Source organism: Rhinolophus hipposideros (genome assembly GCF_964194185.1).
Source record: "Rhinolophus hipposideros genome assembly, chromosome: 15".
NCBI classification, from domain to species: domain Eukaryota; kingdom Metazoa; phylum Chordata; class Mammalia; order Chiroptera; family Rhinolophidae; genus Rhinolophus; species Rhinolophus hipposideros.
The window spans coordinates 62,265,645-62,276,859 of NC_138061.1; the positions used below are offsets into that span (position 1 = coordinate 62,265,645).

At 58.1% G+C, this 11,215-nt stretch overlaps 1 protein-coding gene across 1 annotated transcript; it reads left to right on the forward strand.

Moving 5' to 3' along the window:
- Window positions 1-787: 787 nt before the first annotated feature.
- Window positions 788-8,720, forward strand: GPRIN2 (G protein regulated inducer of neurite outgrowth 2). The gene is made up of 2 exons (XM_081074543.1): window positions 788-984; window positions 6,403-8,720. The coding sequence occupies exon 2, from the start codon at window positions 6,409-6,411 to the stop codon at window positions 7,777-7,779; it is 1,371 nt and encodes a 456-aa protein (XP_080930669.1). The 5' UTR covers window positions 788-984; window positions 6,403-6,408; the 3' UTR covers window positions 7,780-8,720.
- Window positions 8,721-11,215: the final 2,495 nt, after the last annotated feature.

The following is an 11,215-nucleotide window of genomic DNA, read 5'->3' on the forward strand; positions in this document are numbered from 1 at the left end:
GAATCTGTCCAGCGGCCGTCGGAGATTGCGGGGAGGTTGAGAGAACTGAGTAGCCCTCAGGCCTCCGCCGGTCTGGCAGGGCGTGACCCAGTGTTCCCAGGGTCTGGACCGGCTCCGGACGTCGTGGGGTGGGGTGGGAGCCAGGGAGGGCGTTTTGGGGCTGCAGGAGCCGCGGGAAGGGGTGCGGGCTTTGGGTGGGGTCATCTCACCTCCGCACTGCTATTACGCACGCCGGCTGTTGGGGGTCCATGGGGGTGGACTGGAGATTGAATGCCCGGAGTTGGGTTGGGTTGGGAGGCAAAGGTGAGGACAGAGACGGGGAGGAAAGGGATGGGAGAATACAGGCCTTGGTGGCGGGGCTGAGGACGCAACTCATGGAGCCTATGAGGTTGGGCGGAGGGCTCAGTACCAGGGCGGGCGGGGGGAGGGGTCATGGAGGCAGAGCTCAAAGGACCAGGGTCGACTTGGGGTCCAGGAGGTTGGGACTGTGAGGTCCAGGGCTAGGAGAATGGGGGTCCGTAAGGGTGGGGCTGGAGGGTCGGGGCCCTGTACCCCAGAGGGCGGGCCCTAGAGCTTAGGGGTCTCGAAGGCAGAGTCGGGTGCCCGCGACTAGTGAAGGGCGGGGCCAGAGTGACGAAGGACACGGGGCGGGGCCGTGAGGAGGGGGTCACCAGGGGGGCTGCAGACCTCAGTCCGGGGCGCGCGAGGGAGGGGCGCAGGGCGACGAGGAAGTGGACCCGGGCTGCCTCGGGGGCGGGGCCGGACGCTGACGCCGGCGGAGGAGCGCGGGGCGGGCCCAGGTGAGCAGGGCCGCCGCCCCCTCCCCGCTCCTCCCGGTACCCTCCGTGGGTCGGGCGGACGGCGGCGCGCGGCGTCTTCGTCCCAGGCCGGGTCCGGCTCCATCTTGGGCCGCTGAACCGGCACCTGTGGCGGCCGCAGGAGAAGCGCTTCCGCCGGCCAGCGCGGCCCGGGGCGGGCGAGAGGGTGAGAGGCCGGCTCAGAGCGTGCCCGTGGGGGGTGGGCTGACATGGGCGGGGCCTCCCCTCCCTGCGCCCCGGAACCCCACCCCTCACCTCCCTTTGCTCTCAGACTCTGCATCCCGGCCCCTGCCCAGGTCTCGGCGACCCCCAGGGCCGCCTCCCTGCTCCCGTGTCTCCTTTCATTGCCTGTCCCATGCCCTCGTCTAGGTCTCCTCTGCCCATCTCCCATTTACTCTGCCCAGGACCCCGGCTCCTTCTGCACTCACCCCTGCTCCTGTGGCTTCTTTCTGCTCCTAATGGCCCTCCCTGTACCCTCCCTCCGTACCACCGCACTTTCCGCCCTCAGCCCCAAACCTCCCTTCCCTCTTATTCTCCTGCCCTCCTCCCTACCCCCTTGCCACACAGCCCCATCTTCCTTCAGCTGCTGTCCTTCTGCTGGGAAGGTCTGTAGCCCAGTTTGGGGAGCGTGTTGACCTTCTCCCTGAGTCCGGGTGGGCTTTGAGCGAGAGGGGCGGAGAAGGGAACCCAGTCCTGGGAAGGATGTGTGGTCTGGTGTGTGTTCAGGCCTTTGGCCCGGCAGTCAGAGGCGGCCTGTACCATAGGTTTGCAGATGCAGCTGTGTAGACGCTGTTTCCTGCAGTCTCCCCAGCAAAAGGGCCTGTACGTCCATCTCTGGTGTGTCTGCGGGTGGGGTGCGGGCCCATGGCAGTGCACTGGTGCCCATGAGCATGCAAGGAGGGACACGACAGCTGCTGGGGATGCTTCTGGTTTGGGGCAGCGGGGCCTGGAGGCTTACCTTCTTCACCTCAGGTGTATCCTGGGAAGTGTGGGCAAATCCTCCTCAGGTGAAGAAGCTCTGAAGCTGATGGGGGCTTGGGCTTCTCTCTGGTGAGCAGAGCTGGGTCCTTGGGTCCACAGTTACCCTAGAACCCTTTCCTGGCACAGCTTGTTTCTGGGCACCTGGTTCTTAAAGGCCTTTCTCTGTGATGGGCAAGCTTTGTCCCCTCTCAACACGCCCTCTCAGGAGTGTTCCTTGCTTCATTGCCCAAGTTTGGCCTTGAGCTTCCTGTCAGGCTCCCAGGCCCTGCTGGCATGGGTCAGACCACCTGCTGAAGGGTGCCACGCCCCCACTCTGCAATGAGGGATTTATGAGATGTGTTACTTTACCTGGTCCCTGGGTACTAAGGTCCCTATTTTAACATTTGAGCAACTTCCCCTTCTGACCACGTGGGCTTGCCTTTCCTGTTTCGGTTTTGCTGGAAGCAGAGCTCATCATCCAATTGTGTGTCCCTTATGAGGGGGCTTATATGAATGCCACAATAAGGTCTGAGATTGGGCTTGCATGCGGTGGCCTCGGTTGTCCCCCTTGGTACACACCAAAAGGCCTGTGCTTCTGTGCTGGAGTTGGAATCTCTGACCAAGTGACTGAGCAGTCTGTTTGCCTGGGCCAGTCTGGAAGTTTCTGCAGAACTGGCAGCTTTTACTGAGAGTGACATTGGTTGATTGCTGCATGTGAAGCTGGCTGCTTCTCCACTTACTGACACGCAGAACTGAGGCAACAGGACAGTCCTGCATTGGCCACAGGGCATTGGCCACTTCCCAACTTTGACATCAAATGGGGCAGGAGAGCGAACATTAAAATGCCATCCAAAGAACACTAGGGTTCTTGGATACTCCTGTGCCTTTTAACGTGTGCTAAAACATCTTCCCAGGGTGAAGCCAGAGGCTTTCCCATGGTTTTCTGGGCATGTAGAATGCAGACTTTAAACTTGTGTGTACCCATGTACATGTGCCTGCATGTGCATGTGTGTCCTCCCAAATGAAGATTTGAAATAGACTGGAAACTTAGTGTGGTGATGAAGACATTGGGGACACTGGTGGTGACTATGTCCTAGGATGGGATGAAGGTAGGGAGGATTGGGAAGCAAGATTAGGCTAACCTATAGGGTGTCTCCATGGTTTCCTAAGAGGGCCTCCCCTCCTCCCCACTAGTTCCTATGGTACCTTGAGCAGAAGTCACTCCTGTTGGAAGGGGGAAGAAAAGATTATTATTAACAATCTCCGTTCCAGACAGTCCATATTCCATCACATTTAGTCTTCACAACAACCCTGCAGGGTACGGGTTTTCTTCTGTTTTGCAGATTGGGGAGAGTGAGGCCCAGAGCTGTTAGAGGTCCACCTGCAGGCACTGACGCAGGAAGGGGAAGAGCCAGGGTTGGAAGCAGACCCCGCGCCCCACCTCCTCACCCATGGCTCCAAGGCACATTTGGTCAGCTCCCACCCCTCCCTGCAGGGCCCCTCTTCTTTGAGACAGGGGGTGTGGGAAACCTCCTTTCCTGAGGAATAACCTGGGTGACTTCCCTCAGAGGCCTTCCCTCCCTCAGAGCTGGGAAGGCCAGGTTGTAAGAGGAACGAATACTCACCCTGTTGGGGTTTAGCTTTGGGTTCTTTGACATTTCTGAGCAGCTTCAGGTCTGTTTTGTCACCTGCCACCTGTGCAATAGGATGAGGGAGAGAACCAACAGATATCCCCTACTCCTCTGGGGCCTCTGTGGTCACTGCTGTCTCTGGGTCGTGACTAGCCCTGGGTACTGGGCAGCCACCTGATGAGGCAGGCACAGGGGTCCCTTGTCACTGATGGCTTCTCACTCGCTCTTGGTGGCGTCTGAGGGCACCCCAGCCTCATTCCACCTGTTTCCTCAGGGACGCCAGGAATCTTTATGGTCTTGCTCCCTAGGAGGGTCTGAGGGAGGTGGAGATCAGCCAGAGGCTGTGTAGGCTGTCCAGAGGAGGCCGCCTCGGCATTCTTGGACCTGCAGCTGGGTGGTTGTCTGCCTGCTAGGGTGGTTGGTGACCACGGCCTTCCCCGCCAGCAGGAGCACCTCCTGCCCTCCTGACTCCAGGCAGCCTAAGAAGCTACTAGAAGCAGGTGGCGTGGGGGGGTCCAAGCTTTGTTCCCACTTACTCACGTGTTCCACTGGCATGTCTTGGGCACCACTGCAAGTGCCAACACTGTGCTGGGTGCTGGGCTCCAGGTGAGTCAGGGCAATGGGTAAGTAAAAAGCTGATGACAGTGGAGGGTGAGAGGGTCCAGGATAGAGGTCTGCCATGACAGGGTGGGGCACAGAGAACCATAGACATTCCTGGGTTTGATTCCTAGCTTAGCCACTCACTAGCTGTGTGCCCTTAGGTGAGTCACTAAACTTCTCTGAGCTTTGGCCTTCTCGTCTGTAGAATGGGAATGATGATGTATCTCATGAATTTGCTCTGACAAGTAAATGTGCTGGAAGGGATGTGGCATATCCTGGCACATGGTGGGTGATTTGGTACTGGGAGCCATCGTCATCATCACCCTGATTCTTATTGGCTTTGTTGTCCTTTGTGTACATGTCCATCATACAGCTCCTTGAGGGTGGGGCCTGGGTCATAGTCTCTCTTGGCTACTCATCCTTTTCCTGAACCTTCCAAGGGCCAGTCTGGTGTTGGCCCCAAAGAGCAGCCAGGGTGGGCCACTCCTGCCCAGATTAGGACTGGGTCTAGAACTGCAGTCTGGGACGGTAATCATTAACCACATGTGGCCAGTGCCTACTGTATTGGACAGTGCAGAGTAGAGTTTTTCATCATAGCAGGAAGTTGTGCTGAACTGGACTCCATAACAAGTCTTGAGCTCTCAGGGGACCATAGCTCCAGAAACATCCTCACTGTTGGCTTAGACAGCCGCCAGCCATCTGCTGAGTGCTGGGACAGCAAGAAGTTTGTCATTAAACAGAAACCAAGGCCCTTCCCACATTCCCTTTCAGGTGGCCTTGCTCTCCTGGCCTACGTGGTTGGTTTTTGGCATCTTATCAGCCCAGGGGTGGGAGGGCAGGATTTGGGGTTGCCCAAACTCTACCTGTTGCCTGCTGTCCCTGCCCTGTTTCTCCAGCCCATCCTGCTGGGCAGGGTGTCCCAGAGTGGTGTTCCTCGTTCACAGCTTTGGCCAGGGCTAGCTGGTCCAGATGTCTTGACCCCACTTCCTTCAGGGCCCTGCCCAGATCCAGCCTTAGGTGCTCTGCACACGTGGCTTCCTGCCTTCTGCTCACCCTGTTTCTTCCCCCTGAGCACCCTTTCCCTCCTCCCTCCAGGCACAACTTACGTGACTGGGCCTTTTCTAATCCATCACATAAAGTGAGCTCTCCTGTCTCAGAAATGCCCTCCCTCAGACCCTGTTTTTGGTGCTCAGCACTATTCCTTTGTAGTTTACTCTTGTTTTTGCTTATTCTCTCGGTCAGGCATACAGGAGACTTTCTCTGAGTGCCAAGTATGTGTCAGGTCAGTGCTAGGTGCTGGACAGACAGGGGAACAGGCCTCAGGCCTGCTGTGACAGCTTCAGGCTGATGCAAGGCCTGTGGTTGGCCAGAATCTTCCATCCAGGCCAGACAGTGCTCAGCCAAACATGGCCCCAGCCCAGCTTGGGAAAGCTTCCCCAGGATGAGACACTGAGGTTGAAGGGGCCAGTGCTAACTCAAGGCTCTAGATGGGTCAGTGGGCAGAGGGGTCTGTGTGGCTGGAGGAAGGGACAGAAATGGTGGGGAGGAGGGGGCAACAAGAGTGCAGGCATACCTGGCAAGAGGGAGTTTAAACTTTATAGAGGGTGTGTTTGACTGGTGGTATGGGACCCCATTCACAGGGCACAGGCGGATCTAAATTAGAGCCTGGTATGCGGTAGGTGTTCAGAATATGGCTGTGGAATGAATGACAAATGCTGAGTGAGTCCTGCGTGTGAAGGGCTAGTACAGGCATCCTCTCCCTACCCCTGGAGCCAGAGACGGGGGTCACAGCTGTCCCTTCACAGCTGCTAAGACTGAGTCTCAGATACATGACAGCTCAGCCAGGCTGGGCCAGAGAGAACCCGGGACAGCTCTCAGTGTGTTCTCTACTTACTGCTTTTTTATCCCGTAGACCTTTTCTGGGCCCCCACTCCGTGCAAAGGAGGCCCCAGTCCAGACCCAGATGGATGCTGACAGTCCTGGGAGGAACCAGGCTAGTATTCGCCAGTCGAGCTTTACTGGTTATTAAAATACTGCAATACTTCTGTGCTGACTAAGAGCTATTGTCCCAAAGCCCCTACCCACAAAGCCCCAGCAGATGTGGCCTCTCCCCTGGCTTCCCCTCCATCCCCATAATCTCGCAGTAAAGAATCCACGGCTGGCATGGTGGGTGGTCTCTAGGACCCTACTCTCGGGCTGGTTCTAATCACTTGGTACCGGTTATTAGATATTTCAACTGTCATTCCTGTGTTTAATGTGTGATGACCTTGGTGTGAAGTGTTTGGTGTTTTGTCCTCCCAGCGTGCCTGGCACCCTGTGAGCCCACAGCAGAGTCCAGAAGTGCTGTCAGTCACCCAGCTCAACTCCACTCTCTCCCTCCCTCTCTCCTGCAGGCAGCCATGACCACCAGCCATCCTGAGCCGGGTGCCCGGGCACCCCTGAGCCCCCGCTCACAGCCCCTGTCCCGGAGCTCTTCCAGCCTGCTGGGTGAAGGCAGGGGACGGACGCCAGAGCTCCGAAAGAGTGCCAGCAGCACTGTATGGCAGGCCCAGCCGGGTGAGGCCAGCACCAGTCCCCAGGCCCCAGAGGAAGCGGGGCACCAGGCTGAGAGCACAGAGCAGACACGGGCCCCCAGCCCCCAGCCACGGCCCAGTGCTGTGGGCCACTGGCGGAGCAGCACTGTGGGCAACGTGTCTACCATGGGTGGTGGTGACCTGTGTCACCTGCGGACCCCGAGTGCCACTGCTGTACAGAGGAGCCACTCGGACCTGGTCCGTAGCACCCCGACCCAGGGCCACAGTGGTGCTCGGAAGGCCAGCCTCAGCTGCTCAGCTCTCGGCAGCTCACCAGTCCACGGGGCTCAGCTGCAGCCCAGCAGTACTTCTGGACAGGGATGTCAGACCCCTGCGGGTCTGGAAGGGGATCTGGCTCTGGAGGATGCGGCTTCGGACTCAGCCTGGACACTGGGAGAGAGTCAGGTGCCACCCCTGGACCTGGGCAGCACGACCATCCACAGCAGCAGTTCCCAGGCTGGGCCCAAAGCCACGGGGCAGTCGGCTACCTCCTCCTGCCATGCTCTGCCCCCCGCAGCTCTACTCTGTGGCATGGGGGAGGTGGGGACAGGTGGCTACTGCCATGCCCTGCCTGCCCCAGGGATCCTCGCCTTTCCCAAACTGGTGGCGTCAGTGAGTGAGTCTGGGCTACAGGCTCAGCGTGGGATGAAGTTCCAGTGTAGGTTGTCTGGGGCACTTTCTGGGCATTCCCACTGCTGTGCCCACCCTTGGGGTCCCACTGGGTTAGCTATAGAGACTGGCGCCAGGACGAAGGATGTGTGCACCATGACATCCGCCAGTGACTTGGCCCCTGTGTTGGCATCCCCTCTGTCAGCCCAGGATGCTGGTGTACAGGTGGCCCCTACGGCAGTGTGCAAGGCTGTGGCCACCAGCCCGCCCCGGGAAGCCCCGATGGCCCTGCATACATTCCCAGAGGTAACTCTGGGATCCAGCCTGGAGGAGGAGCCGTCCCCTGTGCGGGATGTCCGATGGGACGCTGAGGGCATGACCTGGGAGGTGTATGGAGCTGCTGTGGACCCTGAGGTGCTCGGCGTGGCCATCCAGAAGCACCTGGAGATGCAGTTTGAGCAGCTGAAGCAAGCGCCTGCCAGCGAGGACAGCCTGTCTGCCGAGGGCAGGAGGGGGCCGCTTCGAGCTGTCATGCAGTCTCTGCGGCACCCCAGCTGCTGTGGCTGCTCCAGTGCAGCCCCCGAGTGAGGAGCTGCAGCCCAAAGAACTGTCCTGGGCCCATGGACTCAGCCACAGGCCAGGGACAGTGGGGACCACATCCTCCTCGGACCCACTGGCAGCCATGGACACGTCTGTTGCCGGCTGCCAGCAGACCACAGGACTGCAACCTGGGACTTCTTGCTGCTCACAGCTGCGCTGGTTTTTAAGGGCTTGATTCCTAAGAGCCACATCTCTATACATCTGGGCTCTGAACTTTGGGACAGAATTTCCGCACTGTGCATGAGGGAGATCCTGAATTTTCTGTGAAAATACTCGCCTTCTGTTCAGGCTCTCTTCAGAACTCTGCCATGATTTCCCCTAGGACTCTTGGTGGCTTTATTTTAAAGCAGTGCTGCGGTATACTGAATCCTTGATATGAAGTATGGGGCCCTAAGTGACAGGGATTGGCCGGGTGTTTCGAGAAGGGAACAGACACTGTCAGAGGCCTCCTGCGTTCCACACACTGCCTATCACCCAGCCTTGCTGAGTGAAGACCCCGTGGTACAGATGAAACCACAGGCATTTGGCACGGCTATGCCGCGTGCCCAGGTTGGACAGCTTGAAGTGGTGGGCTCAGGTTCAAAGCAGGGATGGCTGAAGGCGGGGGTGTTTTCCTGCAGCACATGGCCAGTCAGTGCAGGGCAGTCGTGAGCAAGCAGAATTTATTGAGCCCATATTCTGTACCAGGTTCTGTGGATTCCTTGGGGAATGAGACAGGCTGCCCGTGACCTCACTGAGCTCACTGTGTGGAAGGCGGGTACACCTCAGTACCGGGGAGCTGAGCATTACAGAAGGGGCCACTGCGTACTTCTAAGTGTCAGCTCCCTTGTAGGCCACTATGTCAAGGGGCTGGCCTCAGGAAGGGGAGAACAGGTGGCCACCTGTCCCCAAATATGTCACAGTGCCTGAAATTGTACCATTATCACCTCATTCCTTTGGTTTAAGGATTTATTTTCAGCTGGTGCAGTTCTTCAAAGGAGGGAGGGCAGGAATGGATGAGAAAAGAGAAGGAGACTGGGGTGGGGTCTCCCAGCTGGTGGGAAATGGCAGAAGCTGAGAGGCTGTGGGGGTCAGGGAGGCCTGTGGGCCTATTTGCCTAGTCCTGCCCACGTGACCGGACATGCGCCAGGTATCCTGAGGGCCAGGGGATCTTGGGAGTTGGGGAGCCCAGGACACCAGGGCTTGGCACAGCCTGACTTCATGGCCCTAGGACCTCTTGCGGTCTGTGGAGGATGGCAGTGGGCTTGGTCCTTAGCATTGAAAATCCAAGTGAGAGCCAGAAGGTTAGTGTCCTGCCCAGGGTCACCTGGCATGGGAGGGTGGAGTTAGGGCTCACCTGCAGCCCTGCCCATAATCTGGCCCTGTTCCACTCTGCACCTGGGAACCCAGGACCTGACAGCTGGCTTACCTTTTCCCACCCCCAGGGACCTGGTACTCACTGAGGTGGAAGTGACTCAGGCAACAATGGGTTAATTTTTAAAGCAGGAGTGACCTGCTCACAGGCCAAAGGAGCAAGGTGGGAAAGGTACACTTCAGGTCAGAATGACTCCCAAGGTCCCTGTGGGCCTTCTTACCCAGAACTGCGCCTTTCCCACTCCTAGCAGGGCCAGGTAAAATGCCACCCATGCTTAAAAATGACAGCAAATCAGAACCACTTTTGCCAGAGGAGGTGGGTGTGATGGGTGGAGGAGACTTGACCTTGCCTCCCTTTTAAAATGTGCCCAAGCAGGTTTTCACGCAGTCATGAGGCTCTGTCCAGCCCGGGGCCTGGGCCTGTCTGTCCCTCTGTGTATGGTATGGGGCAGGTACATCACACTCTGGGCAGTGACCCGGGGGTGCTGGGCTGTCCTCATCCTTGCCCCTGCACAGGGGCTCCGGGAGCCCCAGCCGGTGGGGCCAGACTAGAGAGATCAAATGGCTGTGGGGACATGAGTGGAGAGGTGATGAATGAGTGGGGAGGGCAGCTTCCCATGGGGCCATAGCAGAGCAGGGTCTTGAGGACACTGTGTGTGTGGGGGGGGGGGGGGGAGAAGGGTGTACAGGCGGAGAGAAAACAGCCTGGTCAGAGGCTCAGAGCTACCCGTCCTGTCCTCCTTGCGCCGTTTGAGTCACTGCAATGCAGGCTGTGTTGGGTGTTCATTGGGTTGGGAGGCTGGCAATGGTGTCCCGATTGTGAGGATCTTGGTGTGAGTGAGGAAAAGGACTTAAGGAACTGTAGAAAGGGTGGCCAGGCCAGATTTCATTTTAGAAATTGCCCTTTGGCTGCCGTTGGAGATTAGTGTAGAAGACAAGAGCCCGGGGTAACGGGGACGTTGGCGCCAAGGCGGGGCCTGTTAGGGGGATATACACACACACGCACACACGCACACCCCACATCCACACACAAACGGTGTGCAGAGCATTTGGGAAGGAGGAGGAGTTTCTGGAGGCTGAAGTTTCCAGTTTGAGCAAGAGGTGAAGCCGCCACCAGGGACAACGGGAGGCAGGTGGGAGGCGCAGGAGGGGCAGTGCAGGGCCACATGCCACTGGCTTTGGCTGGGACCAGTGAAACCCTTCATGAAGGGACTTTCTCCCGTGTCATGCAGATTCTCATGAGTTCACTCTGGCTGATGTGTGCCAATCTGCCACCTCCAGGCTGCATTCGGTGTGCCCAGACGGCAGGCTGGGCTGGGCTCTGAATGGGAATGGGATAGCTGAGGCCAGCCCTCCGCGCCATCTTGACCAAATGTTGGCAGGGTGGTGCTGGAATCCAGCTGGGCCTTGGGGCTGTGCATGGCTGGGGCCCCCAGGACTCCCTTCTGGTTAAGCTTGCTGCCCTGAGACAACAGGCACCGTGCTCTGGACCTCACTGGCCAGGCTGCACAGCCTCAGCTGGCAGTCTACCTGAGTGACAGCAGCTTCATTTCTGAATTGGCCCTGGAGACAGAAACCTCCACCCCCTCCCACCTTGCTGTGGCCCCTCCCTGCCCAGGCCTGACTGGCAGTTCTTCAGGGTCTCAGGACATGGCCACCAGCTAGTTTACAGGTCTTCTCCTCTCAGACTCCAGATTTAGAACCAGACTTTCTGGGTCTCCTTTAGGCCCCGCTCTGGGAGATGGTGGATTTCATTATTTGTATGTTCGGTTTGTTTTGAATTTGAAATAAAGTATTGGAGGTCAGAGCTTGGCGAGGGAAGGGTCATTTGTCCTGGCCGGTCTTGTTTTTTTTTTTTTTTTTTGCTTTTCTTGGTAGATTCTGTGCTTTGGATCATTCACCGCAGATTACTAGAGCGCCCTGCCCAGGCAGGAATTCCCCTCTCTTCTGTCCATGGCCCTCTGCCTGGCAGCCTTCCAGGACCCCAACAGCTGAAGCCTGGCTTTCAGGAGCGTGTTACCTCCAGGCCTGGCCAGGACATGGTATGCGTCTCTTGTCCAAGCCCCAGGCT